Source organism: Fringilla coelebs (assembly GCF_963513975.1).
Source record: "Fringilla coelebs genome assembly, chromosome: 10".
Lineage (NCBI taxonomy): Eukaryota > Metazoa > Chordata > Aves > Passeriformes > Fringillidae > Fringilla > Fringilla coelebs.
Genome location: NC_140036.1, coordinates 19009767 through 19029792, shown reverse-complemented (window position 1 = coordinate 19029792; position 20026 = coordinate 19009767). Strand labels below are relative to the sequence as shown.

Genomic DNA, 20026 nt, shown 5'->3' with positions numbered 1-20026 from the left:
CCGCGGAGCCGTGGCTGAGCCCTGGGGATGATCCCGGCTCCGCCGCCCGGGCTCTGCCCCCGGCCCCTGCCCGGCTCCATTTCGCGAACTGCCCGCGCTCAAGATGGCGGCGGCCGCCCTCAGCCCGCACTGAACATGGCGGTGCCGGCGCGGGCGCGGAGCGGGGTCATAGGAGGAGGAAAGGGAAGTGACGCCCCCCCCGTCCCGGCGGCGGCGGTGACGGGCACGGCCGGGGCCAGCGGGGCTCCGTAAGGGACAGGGGCCGGGACCGGGAGCTCAGTGAGTGACTGGGGCTGTGCCAGGGCTCCGTGAGAGACCGGAGCGAGCGGGGGTTTCGTCAGGGGCCGGGGCTGAGCCGGGGCTCCATGCATGACCGAGGCCGAGCGAGAGCTCCGTGAGGGAGCAGGGCTGAGCCGGGTGTCCATGCAGGATCGGGGCCGAGCCAGAGCTCTGTGCGGGACCGGGGCTGAGCCGAGGCTCCGAGAGGGAGCACGGCTGAGTGAGGCACCATGAGGGACTGGGGCCGCCGCTGCCCCTCGGCCTGACCCCACCGAGCCGGGGCTCCGGGAGGGAGCGGGGCCCGTCCTCGCTGCCCGGCGGGACAGCGCTGAGCCGAGGGCGGTGAGGAGGCGGGAGCCGTGCTTGACGAGGGGAAAGCCTCGTGTTTCCGGGACAGATAGCACCGGATCAGTTCGAACCTGTCCCCGAGTTTCGCGAGCTGCTCTTGGAGCTTGTGGTGAGGAGAGGAGAGCAGAGTAAACAGCTCAAACTGAGCTTACTGCCCTTTGGAGTTTAGAGCTTTGATTTGGAGCTTCAGGCGTTTTTGTTTTGTTTTGTTTCTTAATGGCTGTATGAAAAGTGTATGAGTTTTAATGAGCTGTTTGGTCACTTGATGCACCTTTCCTTGCAGCTGCAGCATGGCAGAAGCCTCTGTCTCTCCACTGAAGCACTTTGTGCTGGCCAAAAAGACCATCACTGCCATCTTCGACCAGCTGCTGGAGTATGTCACTGAGGGAGCAGCATTTGTGGAAGGTGAGCTTTCCCCTTAGGGCCTTGTCCTTTGCTCTGATATGTTTTACTGCAACATAATGTACCTTATGTTGTCTGTTACTGTGCTCTTTGTATAAACGTGCACCTTCAGGAATAGTCACATTTTTCATTTGACACTGGGGTTTTTTTTTCATCTTGTGCTAGAAGGAATGCCTGGCATTGCTACATACCTGAAAAGCTGATTAACTCACTTGGATTGGCAGCCTGGTCTCTTTTCCATGAGGGTGAAAGCTTAACCACTCTGGCCTTGTAGTTCTGTGGTGGTTTCTTTTGCACAGAAGGAGGGACAAACAGGTTCTCCCATTCTTCAGCAGAAAGGTGCATCAGTGATGCAATGCAGGGCACCACTGGTCACACCCTCAGAGGGTTTAGCAGCGTGGAATGTGTGAGGCCACACAGAGCTGGTTGCTCATCATCCCAGTGAGCTCTGTGGGGGCAAGACAGCCCAGCTTAGCTGGTGCCTCCATGGCAGGTCCTGGCTTTCCTTTCTGAAGGAAGCAGATGTCCCAAGAACCTGGGCATGTGAGCCCATCAGGCTGTGTTCACAGGGTTAGTGCATCAGTGGTTGGATGGGTGACTGATCTGAAGTGATTTATGTGATGATTTCACCAGTACTTGTGGCAGAGCTATCAAAAGATAAGGGCTGGTATCAGTGTCTATAGGGAGGTTTTTCTTGTTTTGTCACTGTAATTAAAATTTGCAGTTGGCATGTTAAGTATTGATTACTTACACCTTGTATCACAGAACACATTCTCTGTATGTGATTGCTTTTATGTTTTTCCTTTCTGTGTGCAGCCACATACAAGAACCCAGAACTTGATCATATAGCAACAGAAGATGAACTAGCAAAAATACAAGCATATAAAAGCAAGCTGGCAATCATTGGAGAGGTGCTCTCACGGAGACACATGAAAGTGGCATTTTTTGGCAGGTAATGAACGAAATTGCCATTACTTAATTTCTTTTTTTTTTTTTTTTTTTTACTTAGGGAGGTCAGAGGTTGTCCTGTTCTCCAGAATGGCTCTTGGGTTTTTTTAAGGTGGTGGTTTTGTTTGTTCTAATTTTTTTGTTGTTGCTCTGGACTGTTCCTGCTTAAGATTTTTTTTTTTTGTATTTGATCAGAAGTGCTGAAAAACTAAACTTTGAGCTGTTCATGCTTGTATCTATAAGCAGCTGAAGAGAAACAGAGGTAGTTGCCTGATTTGTTGTAACATCAATCTGATAGATCTGTGTGATGATTTTAAGGACAGCAGTGACAATGTGGTCTGCTAGTCCACTTTGCTTCAGGGAGATTGATTTTTCTGTCCTTACTTTTAAACATGTGGTTGCATATTTTTGGAGTGTGAATCTTCATGGTTCTAAAAGTTCTGCTATAGTACTGGAAAAAACATGTACAATGGTGGTCTTGCCTTCATTTTGCTAAAAGTCGTGTAGTTATTTAAAGAAAAGCTATGAAATGTTCTGAAATACAGTAATTAGTTATATCTCAGCCTTGATATTTCAAAAAGTTAAAAGTTGAGTACAAGCTGTGATGTGTGATAAAATTTTCCCTTTTGCAAAGGGAAAAAGTTCTGAGCAGGACAAAGAGAGCTCTCCCTCTGGCATTTTGAATAAATTTGTGAACTGTTGTACAGGGAGCACTGAACTTTTTCTGGGAGTAGCTCAAAAATGACTTATAGTCAGCGTAACTTCATGCTGTTGTGTAATAGTTAAACCTTAGATATTTATGGGTGAGGGGTGGAGGGTTAGTGCCAAGTAGGACACTGCTGAGGACTTCCAAGTTGTTGCAGAAGTTGGACTTGGTGACCAGTTCCTCTGAATGAGCACACCCCTCTCTCCTGGCTGGAGCTCTGTACCCAAACCAGCTTGTGCTCTGTGGGGCTGGTGCATTCAGTTCAGCACAAAGGTGGGTTTAATGCTGCTGTGCTCTGCTCAAAGTACTTTTGTTTTCTATCCCTCTAGAACAAGCAGTGGGAAAAGTTCAGTCATTAATGCAATGCTGTGGGACAAGGTACTTCCCAGTGGGATTGGCCATACAACAAACTGCTTCCTCAGTGTGGCAGGGACTGATGGAGATAAGGCTTATCTTATGACAGAAGGATCAGATGAAAAGAAGAGTGTCAAGGTACATTTCTTGGATGATTTCATGCCAATTTTCACAGGAACTGACTCTCTAAATGTCTTTTTTTAAACAACAGTTTAAAGTCCAACAAAAGTATAAGGCTCACTCATTCTGCATTTTTAAGTTCTTATTTAGGAGGGAAGAGCAAACTTATGAAAGTGCTCTGCTGCACACTTTCTTGGGGCTGTTCTAGAGAAACACCTAACGTGTGTCTCACTGTAGCATAGCGTGTGTTGAGTGACTTATTTTATAGGACTTGGTAAGTCCTGCTCCTGATTGAGGATTTGGAATGTGCCCTTCATTTGGACTGATGGTGCTCGTCTTAGTGAACTGCGTACGCTGATTTGTTAAACCTCTGAGGCAAATTCATGATGATGCTCAGTAGCACACAGTCCAGCCCTGTAGGGAACATTTGTGGCTCAAAAGTTTGAAGGCACAACTTGTTCTTTAGATGCTGGTGAGTGGAAGAGCTTAAAGAAAAAAAATCACAGCTATTCACCAGAACAAAGTGTGAACTCTGTTACCCTCTTCAAGATAGATCCTGTCCAAGTTTGCTTGAGAACTGAATTAATCTGGTTTGCAGACTTGTTTGAGTTGCATATTCATCTTGGTCTTCTCTTTAATGCTCTCTCTAGACAGTCAATCAGCTGGCTCATGCACTTCACATGGATAAAGATTTGAAGGCTGGCTGTCTCGTCCATGTCTTTTGGCCCAAGTCAAAGTGTGCCCTGCTGAGAGATGATTTGGTTATAGTAGACAGGTATCTCTTCTGTTTTAGTAAATATTTTCTTAAGGATATTAGCCATTACAGTGTTTAGAAAAGAGATTGGTTTAGATTCAAAATTCTTGAAAGAATTTTTTGTTCGAATGGACAGAGTTTGTTCTTTTGGATGTACTGCTTGTCATCACCCTCCTGATTCTGCCCTTGTAGCAGTTGGAACAGACGAGTGTCTTGTGACTGAGCTGAAAAAGGGAATAGCTTTTGGCTGAGGATACTCTACCTCTAAAACAAGCAGTATGGAAGTGTGAATAGGGTTGTTGCAGCAACAACCTTTTGCCCATTTCCTTTCTTGAAATGCTTCAGACTGATCATGTGAAGTATAAACAATGTGGGTTTCATTTAGAAAAGCTTCTGATATGAGTTGCAGTGCCTACATACCAAAGTAATGGGTGACCTCAAAATGTAGTTGTGGCTATGTCAGCTGTGTGTGCCCTGTGTTAGGCTGGCATTTCCTATGTGTTGATGTGTTTAAAGGATTCTGGAAGTGGTTGTTTTGTCCATGCTAAATGCCCTTATTTCTGGCCACTGCATTATCACCTACAGTAGCTTTTCAAACCTTCAAGTCATCTGTACCTGTCGTGTAAATCAATAAATACTGAATTTGTGAATAATTCACACAGGTGTCAGTGAATTTTTAATTATGATTTCTTCAAGAAAACATCAATCAGAGTGTATTCTAATAAATTGCAGTGGTTTTTGTTCCATCTCTGTCTTGTCCTTTGAAATCACTTGGAGTTTGTTATTATTTCCTTGGGTGCATGATCTTGGATCTGTACAGCCTTTTCTGCTAAAGGGAAAAGAAAAGAGCATATATTCTGAGAGCAGGTACCTGAAAAGAGCAAATCATCCTTTCACTGGTAAATTGAGAACATTTGAACCAGCAATAATTGGGTGTTGCAAACATGACTTAATGCTCTTATTGCACTTAAAGTTTTTTAAATGGATAGCACTATAGTTTTAACTTAATTTTGGTTTCTTCTTAAAGCTATGCACAGCTTACATATATACTATGCTATGTATGCTTTAAACTTGTACTTTATTAATGAAAAAATATTTTATGAACTACAGTCTCTTCTGATTAAAATTAGGATCTGACGAGGGGAACCATTGTGTGAGGCTGTCTGGGTTTCTGGTGGACTGCCTGTCACTTCACTTGGCAGTTAATTATATGTGCATACTTACTAATCAGAAATTGCATTTTGGAATGAATAGGTAGTCTAATGATCAAGTGACTGATAAATTCTAGATGGTAATTGGCTTGTGCAATGTTTATCTTAAGTTTGAGGTAGGCATCAGTGTCAAGATACAAACCTCTATAATTTCTTGGAAGGCCCTTAGACATTTCCACTCTATTTTTATCAGTTTATAAAAATAATCTACTTCTTTGCTGTGTAAATAAGAGTTTGTGTTTTTTGTTCTCAACAGTCCTGGCACAGATGTCACTACAGAACTGGACAGCTGGATTGACAAGTTCTGCTTAGATGCTGATGTGTTTGTCTTGGTTGCCAATTCTGAATCAACTCTTATGAACACGGTATGATGTGCAGTGATTTTATGTTTCTTCTTCATTTAAGTATTCAGCAGTTCCATTACCAGAATAGCTGAGACCTTTACAGAAGGTGAATCACTGCACTTTAGTCTTGTGAATCGGACTTGGGGTGGGAGGCAAGAAGTAATATATATCCCTTACTAGGAAATGCAGAACAAAATTTAAATTTCTTACTGGCTTGGCTTTCTCTGCCTTGGGCATCATGATTGTCATCCTTTCCAGTTCAGTTGTGTTTTTGATAAATGGATGATGGAGTACTTGCCTTGCCTTGCAGTTTGTTGGTATTTGTTACCAACAAAAGAAGACATTGTGGCCTGAAGACACTTGTATTATCAAAGAAATTAAGGAGTGTTTCATATCCAAAAACGCTCCAGAAATTCAGTAAAATACACGAAGTGGGTGAAAGGAGTTGAGTTTCTGTCTTGTTCCTCTCTCAGGAGAGGGTGAATTCCTTTGACACACCTTGTGTTGAGGATGAGTGCTGCAGGTTCCTCTAGTGGGCTGTGTTTCTTCTGAAGAAGTTGTTAGCAACAAGGGTTCTGTGCAATGTGGAGAGCTGAAGATATTTTGATGTCTTTGTTCTGTAAAGCCTTGTTTCAGGAGAGAGAAGAGTTTTCTGAACCTTGCAGCCTAAATACTGTAGGACTTGTAAGAGCAGGGGAACATTTAAGGTGGCCAGAGCAACTGTTGCAATAATCAAAATACAAGACCAGAAATTTGGTGTAATTTTGTCGTGATCTCCAGTTTTGCCTAAACTAGGTATTGTGGATGCTGACAATGAAAGGTTTCTAAGTTATTGCAAGTGTGGCTGCCGGAATGCAGAGTAATACTACTGAGAAAATTCATGATGATTTTTATTAAGTCTACTGCCGACAAATAATATGCTCTGGTTGTTCTGAGCATGGTTCTGACCTGAAAGGCCTGAACTTTCTAACTGTAGAGACAATTTTTAATACAGTAAAGAACTGAGTGTGCAAAGACAGTATTTCTTTTCATTCTAGCAAATTAGAATAGTTTAGTAGAAGTCTGAGAAGCTGAGTCCACAAAGAGTCAAATACAAGAGATGTCATTTAGAAGAAAAAGAAAATTCTTGAAACGTTCCAGACATAGAGGATTTGGCACCATTGTGGCCATGTCTTCTCTGTTGTGCATCAGTGACACTTTTAGGCTTTTAGGACGGACAAAACCTGTAAGTTGCTTACCTGCTGTGTATAACACAGTTGCTGGGGTCTTCAAAGGAAAAAGAAAAATTATTTCAGTGAACATCTCACTGCTGTATAGATAACATAAGTTATCCTGCAGATGAAAAGTTTTCATCCTCCTTAAGCATTGTTTTTGCCTCTAACCGTAACAGGTTTGAGAATACGTGGCATTATTCTGCCACACTACCAGGGATTTTTTTTGGTGAAAACGTGATTCTTCTACTGTTTCCTCATAAATTCTCCTCAGACAAAGTTTTCATTTCTGCAGCAGTGATCTGGATTGCACGTGCTTATTCCCAGCTGATGGAGGATAATGGGTCTCCAGTGCTATGTCCAGGATATGTTGTGGTGTCCTGCTGCAGTCTGGAAAAGTTTACGGCAGCACAGAGAGCTCTTCTGTTTCAGCTTTGATGAGTGGGGACTCACTCCATCACGACTTACCCATTATGACTCTGTTAACAGCAATAATGGGTGGTAGATGCAGCCAAGAGACGTAAATGCACTTAATTTTGTTAAATTAAGACATTCATCAATGACTTTTTTTTTAATGTGTTTCAACCATATGTCCTCATGCAGGAAATGTTATTTTTGTGTAGCTCAGGCTGATGTTGCCTAGCTGAGGAATAGTTAGATGATGTATTATCTGGATAGAGAACCAGATATAACAGGGTTAGCAGGAGCATCTTGGTAGTTCAGATAAGGGAGACTTCATTGTTTTAGTCAGGCATCAGTAGTTTTTGGACTATTTTTTGGAAATTTTCTTAGTTTGTCTTTTTACCAGTTTTTAGAGAAAGTTGCAGTGTCTTTGGCTAGCACTGGCATCAGTTTTAAGACATTTGATGACTTTTGAACTACCCTAAGTCTGTTATGTGCTGAATATCTGTGGGCTTTTATACTGATGAATTCTTTATAATAAACTTCTAATAAGCTGGATAAACTTCAGAGTCTGTTACAGAAGAATGCATGACTCTGGTTTGGATGTCTGGGACATTTTCTGTTTGTGCTTTAATTCTTAGGAGAAACATTTTTTCCATAAAGTGAACGAACGACTTTCCAAGCCAAACATCTTCATCCTCAATAACAGATGGGATGCTTCTGCATCAGAACCAGAATACATGGAAGATGTGAGTGAATTGATGGCTCTTACCTGGGTTCACAGTTAATTAATGGGTATTAATATGGAAGCACCAGCTCTGTCTTATTAATAAAAGGCTAAGTTACGTGGTCAGAAAATGAAAATAACCTATTCCGCATTCAAACCAATAAGTAATTTGCAATTCAAATGGCAATATATGCAGGCAATAAATAAAATGGGAGACTTCTTTGGAACCTTTTTCCTCTACAGTTAAGCTTGTTTTTTAATCTTATTTGTATTACCTTTTGTTTCTGCAGTGATAGTGCAGCCTGAGGGCACAGTTTATATATTTATACCTGTATAGAGTAGCTGGGAAAATGCAGTGTTAGATGGGAACAGTTTGGATCTTCAGATCTTGCCAGCAGCAGCCAGCTTGCAGTGAGAATTATTTCTCCATGTATGGGGAATGAAGGGTTTACCCCAGTAACTGGCTGAGATCTCTGACTTACGTAAATAGAGTTGTAGAAGGAAGTATTGCTGTGTCCAGGTCTGTTTAAAGGAGTAAAAGCAGCTGCTGCTTCTGTAGGTTTGGCAGGCATCTGCTCTCAAAGGGTGGTTCAGCAGCTGTTTCTGACTCTGATGTTGTGATGTGCTGACAGCTCAGGTTTTGCCTTTTTTTATGAGCTTTTTACCTTTCCTTAGGTGCGTAGGCAGCACATGGAGCGCTGTCTGACGTTCCTGGTCGATGAGCTCAAAGTTATTGATCCTGTGGAAGCAAGGAATCGCATCTTCTTTGTTTCAGCAAAAGAAGTTCTGAATGCCAGGACACAAAAGGCCCAAGGAATGCCAGAGAGTGGTGTGTAGCAATTCCTGCTTTTCCTTAAATACAGAAAAACACTATAAAACCTGATAAATATATTTAAGATGCAGTCCCTGCTGTAAGGTACTGCTGTCTCCCTTATAGTGTGTTGTTTCACAGGTGGAGCACTTGCTGAAGGATTTCAAACAAGATTCCAAGAATTTCAGCATTTTGAGCAGATATTTGAGGTATTTATGATGGGCTTTTTAAACTGCCTGTTTGTTGTTGTAAAGGTAGCTTTTACTTATGCTTACCTTAATTATACTGAGTATTACCCATATTAGCAAGCGGAGGAGTGTAAGGTATTTAAACCATCTGCAGCTTTGCCTTTTCTGTGGGCTCTCTTCATACCTTCTCACCTTGAGTAGCAGGTAGTTGTTGGAAAGGAGAATTATATCAGTGAGGGAAGGGACCAAAACTCTTAGCTCATGTTCTGAGATCTCAAGACCAATATAGTCAATGTAAGAAGAAATTATGGTCTTGAAACGTGTGTATCACTTACAGCCACGTGCTGGTGAATGTTTGCAGTAAGAAATTCAGTTTCATCAATGTAAATCTAAAAATTTACTTTCATTTCTAAAGCCAGAGTTTTGAATTTATCACCATTATGTACCTCTTAGCTCTGTTGTTCTGATCATTAACACTCTCCTTGCATCCTTTGTGCTGTACAGAATCCACCCTTCCACCTCAGTTTAGCCATATTCATAGCTGGAGTTCACAGTTTCTTCGGAAGTAGGACTGGCAAGAGAGTTGAGTGGCTTCTTTGTGATGGGATCCATTTTACTTGCTAAATTTGATAACTTTAATTAACTAAAGCCATTCTTGGATATCTTAAGGAAGCCTCTTGTGTATCCCTCAATGGTTTTGTATATGAGTATTTAAAAAAGTGAATCAAACTGCCTCTGAAAAGTCTCTGTTCTTGCATTACAACAAACCCATTTAACCTAAAGCACTTTGCATTTACTCTGTTTCCTGACAGAGGAGCCACAAGTCCCAGCACTGGGGTTACATTCCAGTGTGTGAAAAGGAAGGGATGAGAGCACAGATGCTTCTGTCTGTCCTCACCAAACACTGACTCCTCTTCTCCTTCAGTCTGTCTTGCCTTTAGCTCCTTGTCCTGTGCAGGTGCCGTCCTCAGACTTCCCAGACATCTCTCACTTTTCTGTCACCTCACAGACCTGTCCACATGTGCCTTGTTCCCCCTGGCTATATCTGCTGGGTTTGCTCCTCCTGGATTCTCTCTCCCTGCTTTTGTCATCACTAAAATGGGACAGCTTTTCCCTCTTCTCCATATGGGCTGAGAAGAGGAACTGTTACTTCTCCAGTACTTCCACATTCCTGATTTTAGTATCAGTTCCCTGATGGGAAAGCCTGTTCATTCCAGGACTGATATGTGCTCAGTACAGATAGAATCTTTAAAAAAATAAATCTAGAAACAACCCACTGGTGCTAATTAGTTGTGATATGAGAAAAGCTTGGACTAATTTTGGAAGACTTGTGAGGTTTGTGTAGACTTTAGTGTGAGGGCAAAAATCATTCTGAAACTAGATGAAACATGTTTGTCTGCAAAGCACAGGATGGTTGAAGTTGCTAAAAAACAAACTGATGCAGGCATTACTAGAAACACTTGTAAGCAGTGGGAAAATTAAGATTTTAGAGATTTATGTAGTAGCTTTAAAATGTGATGCTACTATGTCAGCTGTACTGCAACAAAGGAAAGGGGAGAGGCAGTCTTAAAGCATTGAATTCTCGGATCAGTGCTGTATTTTTATATTAGGGAATAATAGAAAGTGCTCAGTGTATTTCCTGAAATTTTACACTGAGGAACACAGAATGTCTTATTAAAACAGCAGAGAAATGTCTGGACCCTGTACTGTGTGCAGTAGTGCCTAGAGGATATCCTACACAAAACCAACCCCACCATGCCTTAGGCTGGGGTGCTTCTCAAGTTTCTCAGAAGTGCTGGCAGCAGAATTGGTTTGGGAAGCAGTGGAGAAGCGAGGCAGGGTGCAAGAGTACTCCTGGCTGGCAGAGCTGGGATGAGGCAGCTGCTACAGAGCCCTTCCCCAGCTCTGCCCAGGGATGGAATATGGAACACTGGGCACTAACAACTGTCCTGGGATTCTGGCACTGGGATGGAAGGTAACTGGTTTTGGTTAGACTGTTGAAACAGTTCATCTTGGTTTCAGTAAATACTTACGTACAGACTAACAGCAAAACTGCTGCTGTCCCCCTCTTATCTTTCCCCATTGTTTAACTAACCTTTGTGTTTTTCCTAGTGCTCTAACTTGGATTTTCTGATTGTGTTGTGAGTGATTGTCATCCTTTTATCTACCACATACTAATGTTGGGAAGACTCTGCTCTGTGCCTAGTCTAGCTCTTACAATGTGCTGATATTTAAAAAACTCTGGCCTTTCATTGCTGATTTCTAGATCTGCTTCGTCGAGGAACAGGGACTGTTTTACCCATTTTGTTTATTTTGTTTTCATCTATTGTTTTTAGATAGCTGAGATTTGTAATTGCAACATATGCTAAGGTCATAGGCAAGTCTTCTAAAAGCAATCCAAACCTGTGCCATGAAAGGTGAGCCCACAGATGGAGAACAATTTAAAAATCTGATCTGGTTTAAGGAAGTCAGCTGCTTGCTTTCTTCCCCTCAAACACAAGAGTTCTTCAGTCACTGTCCTGTATTTCTGAATTGCTGTTCAATGTTGAAGATTAATTAGAAATTGTATTGTTAGAGCATTTTCTGCTTACTCATTTAACACTTCAATAATATGCAAACAAACTGATATTTTAAGGACTGTTTAACTTTTATTTATCCCATGAGAAAACCCTTGTTTCTTACTCCTGATTGTATATTTTGTTCCTGGATGGTCAGTATTGACGTGAAATGTCAAATTCTATTGACAGAATTGCCTCTTGAAAGTTAGATTGCGTAGTGCAACAAATAAAACTCAAGCCAGGCCATGTTGCTAGCATTCATATTTGACATTTGTAATTCCAAATAGATGGTTTTGAAAATTTCCTGAAGAGATAGATTTATCTTATCTATTCATCTGAGTTTTCTTTTTTTTTTTCATTATTAATTTATTTTAAAAGAATGAAAACCTATGCACATTACTGTGAATGGACATGAAAGCAGATTTGCTGCTATAGATTCATTTGAGATCTCAGCTTCTGTTGTCTTTTAATTTCTTTATACTTTCTCCCTTTTTATTTCCCACTGGTTTAAGTTCATGGTAAAATTGGCAGCATGTGCTTTCTGACAGTGAAATTCCTGGTGGTGTTGGCATGGAATTGCAGTAATGTGTTGTGGCTTGGGCCCCTCGCAGGAGTGTATCTCGCAGTCAGCCGTGAAAACCAAGTTTGAACAGCACACTATCAGAGCTAAACAGATAATAGATACTGTGAAAAACATTATGGACACCATAAACGTTGCAGCAGCAGAGAAAAGGTAGGTGGGGTGGAGGGCTGGTTGGATTTGGTTTGTCCAGATCATCTGAGGAGCCATTTCTGGGCTGGTGATTTTCTTGGGCCATTATGGACTTTAAAATCCACTTTTCTTCTTGGTAAAAAACAGACAATTTCCCTGGTATGTCAATATGTCAGTCTTACCACTGTTCACTTGCCCACTCAATTCTGTTCTTGGTCTGTGATTTCTGTACAGGGATCTTGGTTTACTTTGATGTTATTTGTTACTGATTTGCAATCTGTGTGTTTTCAAACCTTTTTTTCAGAGATATTTAAAATGTTAAGTTATCCAGCATTTCAGAGATGATGTTTGGGCCTGCTCTACTTTCATTAACAGTTACAGTGAAGAAGAAAAATGGAAGGATGTAGATGCTTTAATTTGCAAGTGATTAGAATACTGTAAGGAATGAGATGATCCCATACTAACAGAGGCTTGTCCTCTGGCCCTTTCCAGATTGCATCCTTAAATATCCTTATTCTCTCTTCACTCATGTAATCCTTTAGTGCTAATGATAGCAGCTCATCTGTTCTGTCTGGTAGCTTCATGTATCCTTTGAGGTTTGCATATGTGTACAGTTTTTCCTCACTTTCGTTGCCACCTTGTGTCTCTTGTACACAGTGAACTTGCTGTCACGATTAATCCTTCCCATCCATCTCCTTCCTGCCTGTCAATAATGTGTCTTTGTGTTTCAACAGACTTCACTGTGCTGTCAAACACGCTCATCCCTCTGAGTATGTCAGTTTTTACTGCCTGTTTACATACTGACTTGTCTCACTTTGTCAGATCCCATGAAAATATGCTGTGAAATGTTTGAAAATATTCTGATATTCGGCTTCTTTCTGTCAATTGACTTAACCAAAATATCTGTGGTGATGCCTCTTAGTTTGAATTGCTATTTGTTGTTTCTGCTAGCCCTTCAAAAGGAAATTGCTCCAGGTTTTCAGGAATTTTTGCTTAAATGATAGGTCAGGGAATTCTAAAGAGACTTGTTTGTGACAAGGTTGGTTTCTGCTGCGTCCCCTTTGCTTCGCAGGGTCATCAGGCCCACATCACTGTTAAGGAGTGGTTGAATGCTGTTTGTGAGCAGTAGTTTGATCACATTTACCCTTTTTTAAAATCAGGGTAGATGAGTTATTAAATGTCTCTGATTTCCCACACCTTTTTTAGTTGTAATTATGTGACAATACAGTGATAACAATTCTGACTGGAAATGCTGTTTTTGAGTTGTGTTTGCTGAGCACAGCCTTTGAATGCTCGTACACATGGAACTGCCGTGTCCTGCCCTTCTTGGAATCGTGTCTCTGCTCTGGGCAGCCAGTGTCACTTGGGATTCCCCCTGGCTGCTCAGAAACCTTCAGCTGGCTGATCCAGGCCTGGTTAAGGGCTTGTTTCTTTCCTGGGGGAATACATGGTGGTGATGGTTTCCTTTCTGCTGGGTTAGAGTCCATTCCATGGAAGAGCGAGAAGATCAGAAGGACAGGCTGGACTTTGTTAGAAATCAGCTGAACATTTTGACAGAAGACACCAAGGAAAAAATCAAACGCGTTACCGAGGAAGTCGAAAACAAAGTAAGTAAAGGCAGTGGGAGCAACTTCTCAGATCCAGGTGTGCCTCCTCTCTCATTCAGCTCCTTTTGCAGTCCACCCATTTCAGGAAATATGTTTGAAATGTCAGAACATTCCTTTTTCAATTAAAAAGAAAAGAAAAAACAAAAGCTTAAAATGGCAATCTTTCCTGACTGTCAGATGATTGAGTGATTTCTTGGGACAGTTCATCATTTGTCTGTTCTCTCTCTGTCTGGAAAAGGAAGCAGAAACATTTTATTTATTTCCTGTGTTCTTCCAGGTCTCCTCTGCCATGACTGATGAGATTTGCCGGCTTTCAGTTTTAGTTGATGAATTTTATTCTGATTTTCACCCTTCTCCTCAAGTGTTGAAGGTCTATAAGACAGTAAGTTTTTTTGAATAGTTTGAAGCCATCTTTGTCTTTCCCTTTTAATTTCTACTTCTGTATTTTCATAAATTGCTTAGATTTTATGTGACCTTCAGCATTGCAGGATTTTTTCAACATCTTTGTAGTAGTGGAGTGGTTTGTAATTTCAAGTCTTTGCATCCAGTAAATAAGATTTTGCATAAATAATTTTCTCTACTCCTAAAATCAGATAGATCCAAAAATAAAATAAGCTTGCAAATACTCGACCCTTCTAATAAAAACTTGTTTGGGGTTTTTTAATTTTATAAATTCCTTCTCAAGCCTAGTGCTTTAAGTTAAAGCACATATATCTATTTTTGCCTCTTTTGCCCAGACTTTGCTGATGATGCTGACTGCCATAGCTCCCCCCTGAAGTCACAGACTATTCTGAGGTGGAAGGGACTCACAAGGATCACTGAGTCCAGCTCTTAGACAAATGGCTCATATGGGGATCAAACCCACAACTTTGGTGTTAACAGCACCATGCTCCAACCAGCTGAGCTCATCTCAGGCTGTTCCAGCCTGGCTGATCAATCTCAGGCTGTTCCAGCCTGGCTGATCACCTGGGAGTGCTGCATTTTCAGGACAATCTGTGCTGGCTCACCTCAGCGGAGCATCCTGAGCAGGCCCCCGTGGGAGTTGGTGGGAAGGGTTTGTCCCTGTGCAGAGCGGTGGAATTGGCTCCCATCAAATGAAACAGTAAGGGCTTTGCAGGGCAGTAGGTAGTGGTTTGCTTTTCACTGTCACAGGGAAAAGTACAGACTTTCCTGTGTCACTTTAGTTAGGTTTTCAGTCCCAGTGTGCAGTTGGAAAGCATGGTATTTCCATGGAAATGTTTTTCTTCCCACTGTAAATAAAAGTGCTTAGTGTTTAACATATTCCTGCTCCATATAATGTAAGTGATTGGCTAAACACAAACTGATGAGCTTGTGTTCTTTGTGACACTTCAGGAACTGAACAAACATATAGAAGACGGTTTGGGAAAGAACCTGGCTGAGCGCTGCTCCAGTGAAGTCAACCAGTCAATGCACCAGTCCCAGCAGGAGATGATTGGTAGGAGGAGGGAGGAGGAATGGTAACACTTCACATTTAAAGGAAGACAAGCTAAGAAAATTCAGTTTTAAAACAATTTTCCTTCTGATCATGCTTAACATTGATGCTATAAAGGATAAAAGAAAAGCCATGATAGACCAGGACTGAGTGTTTAGCTCAGTCCCCTGTTTCTGATACTCACCAGTAACAGATGCTGGGGGAGGAGAATAATTGAACCAGGGTAAATATAGCAATCCCTCTCCATTTTGTGGACTTCTGAGCTGGTACACTGCATCTGGATTAATGGCTTAAGCAAGTAGTAATGGACCTGTCCTTTGGAAACTCATCTAATCCTTTTATAAACCCATTTAAAATTTGGCTTCAACGAGAGACACACCAAATACACTAATTATTAGAAAATGTTCCTGCAGTATAACGCTCTCCCTAGGTTCCTCCAGACCCAGAAAGCAAAACAGTTTATTTAGCAAAGGATTTGTACACTCCCCCTTTTTTTTTTCTTTGTAAATAGTAACTTTATTGCATGTCCATCTCTATTGGTCTGTTCCTGGTAATAAAAGATTCAGAGCAAGATCATGAAATTACATTAACCTTTCTGTCCTCTTATGTAATAATGTTGCCTTTTCTGTGTGGCACCATGGAACTGATGGATAAATCAATTTTTTTTTTCCTTACTCCATCCCTATTTTTTGACCACTGGTAGAGGTCTTTCAGTTTATTTGAGCCTTTTTTTCCAGCAGTGCTTCCTTGGTGAGTTGATTTTCATGACCGTTTTCTTGTATTGCAGCAATAAATTCCCTGCTCAATCCTGCTGAAATGCAACTGATTTTACAAATAAATAAATAAATAGTGAACTGGTCAATTTAGATTCTCTGAATTGACAAAGCTGGTCAGCAGTGCAGAGATACTGCTTGTGAATATGCTCTTCTTCTAATGTTGACTCATCTTTACTATTTGTTCTTATTTCTAGAAAATCTGAAACCACTGTTGCCTTCTAGTGTTCAGGATCAGATCCACTTGCTAATTCCATGCAGGAAGTTTGATCTTAGCTATGATCTAAACTGTCATAGCCTGTGTGCAGATTTTCAAGAGGATATCATGTTCCACTTTTCTTTGGGATGGACTGCTCTTGTAAACCGTTTCTTGGGTCCTAAACAAGCTCAGAAAGTACTCCTGGGATTAGCAGATCCAAACCTACATGTGAGTCCTTCAGAGCTTGGGCTGCTTTGTTTTACCTTGATGAGAATATATTGATTTTTCCTCTCTACCAGTGCTATTTACACGCTTCCTGCTACCTTTCCCTAGATCCATTGTGTGAAATATTTTTGGTGTGGGTTGTTTTTATTGGATTATATTCAGGGTTAGAATGGAACTGAAAACCTCTTTTAAACTTTCTGCAGCTGTTACACAAGTTGGTTTTCCTTTGGCTTGAACCCTTTGAGTAGCCTATTCCATTTGTAATATTTGGATCCTTAGGTCAGACCCAGCCCCACACAGACCCTTTTTCTCTGTTGGAGGAACTGTCAAAGTCTCCACAGCTCCTCAGGAGTTTTGTGCAGATTTCTCTGTTGAAGGGTTTCCTTCAAGTAAATCAAAACCTGAATATATGAAAATAAAACCTATCTGTGTAGTTCCCTGATGCTTTTGACTCAAGTTGCCATGTTCCCATCTTCTAGATCCCTCGTCCTTTAGCCAGCACCCCGTCTGCCGCCAGCCTTCCCGCCATAACTCCTGAGAACATGCCCCAGGATGAGTTCATGGTTCCTTTGGTGTTGAGTTTAGCCTCGCTGACATCCCGGACCTCCATGAGCATCATCATTGTTGGTGGAGTGGCAAGTAGCACATTTCCTGCTGGAAGGGGTGGCAGAGGCTGAGCTGCTCTGTCCTGCCTGGGGTGTAACACAGAGTGTGCCATGGACCTGACACTGGGCCACATGAGCACATGCAGTGCCCTGGATACCCACAGTCAGTTCACAGTGAGAAACCAGGCTAATCACTCTGAGGATAGCTGGGCATATTCTCTGTGCCAGAAGTCTGTGTTCAATGGTGATCTGATCTGACTTTGAATTTAGTTGGAGCTTTCCTTCTTCCTTCATGAAAGAGCAGCAAGCTTCTGTAACCCGCACATTCTGTGTGCCGTTGGGGACCAGCTCATGTTAATGTAGCTGTATTGCTCTGCAGTAATAATATGGAAAACACTTACTTTCTTAAGTTCTTAAGATTTGTTTAAGTCCAGTGAAAGGGCTGTGGAGATGATTTTTAAAAAATGGGTGAAGTTAGCTTTTATTTCACAGAGCACCTTATTTAAGCTAATGAAGATTTTGTTTTTCAGATTTGGAAAACCGTAGGCTGGAAACTGATCTCATTGTCCCTGAGCATGTACGGGCTGCTGTACCTGTATGAGAGGCTGACCTGGACCACGCGGGCCAAGGAGAGAGCCTTCAAGCAGCAGTTTGTGAACTACGCCACCGAGAAGCTGCAGATGATCGTCAGCCTCACCAGCGCCAACTGCAGCCACCAGGTGCAGCAGTAAGTGTCACACAGACTGGCCCCTCACTGGCACAGGCCATTGGCACTGGCCCTGCGTGATGGCACCTCTAGTGTCCCTTGGCACTTAGTGGGAGGGCGTTTGAAGGGAGTTTAAAATGCCCACCTGAAAAAGTCAATACCTGCATCTGTGTGTGTCTGTATGTGGTGCTCTGAAGATGGTGACTCTTTGTCCAGCATCTTACAGTAGAGACATGAGAGATCATTCTGGTGGAGGCTGAGTTGCTCTGCCCTTGGAGTCCCTGGAAGGATGAGCAGAGCTTCTGCCCCAGGGGCTGCTATGAACAAGTTCTGAGCAGCCAATCCTGGCTCTTCTGCACTGCAGGAGATGAACTTCACTCGCCTTTCTGAGCTATTCCCTGAGCTACGCAGGAGAGGTGTTCTGCAGCCTGGGGGCTAGAGGGCGCATTAGCAGCCCTGATTTTCTGAAATAATAATTTAGTCAAAACACACAGTTTCAAGAAGAAGCTAAGGAAGACTATCAGCCAGTCATTACTTGGCAAAGACAGGTGGGAAAGTGTTTTGGAAAGAGAAAACAAAAAATGGAATAGTAAAAAGTTTCGCTTCAGTAGAGGAAATAGATCCATCCCTGTGTCCAGCAGCTCTGTGAGGACATGGAAGAGCTGCCCTCAAACCAGTGCTCCAGTAGAGAGGAGAGGGTGCTTCATCTCCTGCGTGAGAGCTTGGGTGCTGGGCTGAGGCTGCTAACTGGGTTTGTTTTCCATTTGTGTGAGGAGGAGTCTTGGAGCAGGTTGGGGTGGGCAGGTCTGGAGCACTCCTCACCCTGCACAGGACTCACAGTGAGCAGGGCACTGAGTGTGGCACAGGGCACTGAGCTTGGCACTGTGGGGCTGCTCTGGCACCTCCTGCCACACCAGAGCCCCACCTCAGACCTGCCCCTGTTAATGTTCTGCAGAAATGGCCAGGCATGATGTAGACATAGACTGAGGTGCATTTGGTGTGTTGAGGGTTTCTTTTTCTAATTTAAAAAGTACCTGGTTCTGCTTTCTGCTATTCTGTATTCCATACAGAAGGCTTTGATTGCTGTGTTCTGCATGCTGCAATGCCATGAGTTTTTATTTCTTACTTTTTTTTTTTAGCATAAACTTCTAAATCATGATTATAAACTTGTTCTCGCCTTAGGGAAATGGCCACTACTTTTGCTCGGCTCTGTCAGCAGGTGGATATTACTGAGAAAAACCTGGAAAAAGAAATAGCTAGGCTTTCCAAAGAAATAGATCAGCTGGAGAGCATACAAAGCACCTCCAAGCAGCTGAGGTAAGTCTTGGTATGACTGGCCACAAGCATCTCTTAGCCCTGCTGACTTCAGAGTGATCAGTGCTAGCTGTTAGTCTGGAGTTGAACTAGGTTAGTTCAGGTGCAAAGATACCCAGAGCTGTTCAGGGTAAGTTAAATAAATGTGTGCCGCTGCCTCAGTGAATCAGCTAACCTCCAAAAATATTATTTCTTAGATCATTTTTACCCTTGTCTCTTTTTAGTGGGGGAGACAGTGTTTCACCAGAATTTTAGTCTCCTGTTGGTAATTTGAGGGTGGCACCTTCCCAAAGCCCCCTCCCCAGAGCAGCGCAGGAGAGCGGCTGTGCTCTTTTGAGTCATCCAGTGCAGTACTGGTGGTACCAGTGGTAGGTGTTTGCAGAGGAGGAACTTTCAGCAGTTGGTGGTTCAGGACTTGGAAGCAGCCTCAGCTGTAGTTTCCTGTTCTTTCCACCTGCTGAAAGGCTGCCCTGGCTCTGGGCTGCTGCCTCCTGGCCTCGGGCATCCACCACCACTGATGGTGAACATCTGCCCCCACACACCCCTTCTGAAAACCTGCATTTACATTTCCTTAGTGCTGGTGGTGTGAGTAGATGAATAGAAATGAAACACTGATACTGATCCTGCCTTTGGGATGTTCAGGCATTGAAGTAAATCCCTTGCTTTTGTTTGTTTTACAGAAATAAAGCCATTCACCTCGAGAATGAACTAGATCGCTTCACAAAACATTTTCTTCAAAAGCGTAAATAAAACATCATTGTGAACCCTCCGGTGCTCCTTTGTAGGGAAAAGTAGAAATTTTACAGGTGACACTTCTATTCTATGAAAATGATTTATATTTTTAATGTTACTCTGGTGACAGTTGTAAAACTTGGACTCTGATGGTGAACCCGACGGTAGAGCTGTGGTACTCTTGAGTGTTATGTTCATTTTGCAGATTTTGGGTTAAAAATTACCTTTAAACACTAAATTTTTTGGGCACTTGACAATAAAACCCCAAGTCCTCACTGGTTTTCATGAGTATGTAGCAGTGGCAAGTCTCACTTCCTGGCATCCAGGACCTCAGACA

The 20026-nt window shown here is 42.4% G+C and overlaps 1 protein-coding gene across 2 annotated transcripts; it reads left to right on the top strand.

The window, feature by feature from the left end:
* Positions 1-142: 142 nt before the first annotated feature.
* On the top strand, positions 143-19980 carry MFN1 (mitofusin 1). Of its 2 annotated transcripts, none has more exons than XM_084212574.1 (18): positions 143-279; positions 911-1032; positions 1846-1981; positions 3013-3175; positions 3808-3932; positions 5379-5487; positions 7721-7828; positions 8482-8635; positions 8759-8826; positions 11975-12096; positions 13556-13682; positions 13960-14064; positions 15036-15138; positions 16106-16335; positions 16812-16967; positions 17468-17664; positions 18826-18960; positions 19638-19980. In XM_084212574.1, the coding sequence occupies exons 2-18, from the start codon at positions 918-920 to the stop codon at positions 19705-19707; spliced, it is 2223 nt and encodes a 740-aa protein (XP_084068700.1). In that variant the 5' UTR covers positions 143-279; positions 911-917; the 3' UTR covers positions 19708-19980. The 2 variants fall into 2 exon arrangements, with proteins under 2 accessions (XP_084068700.1, XP_084068701.1); XM_084212575.1 differs by lacking the exon at positions 143-279 and adding an exon at positions 605-736.
* The last annotated feature ends 46 nt before the right edge of the window (positions 19981-20026 follow it).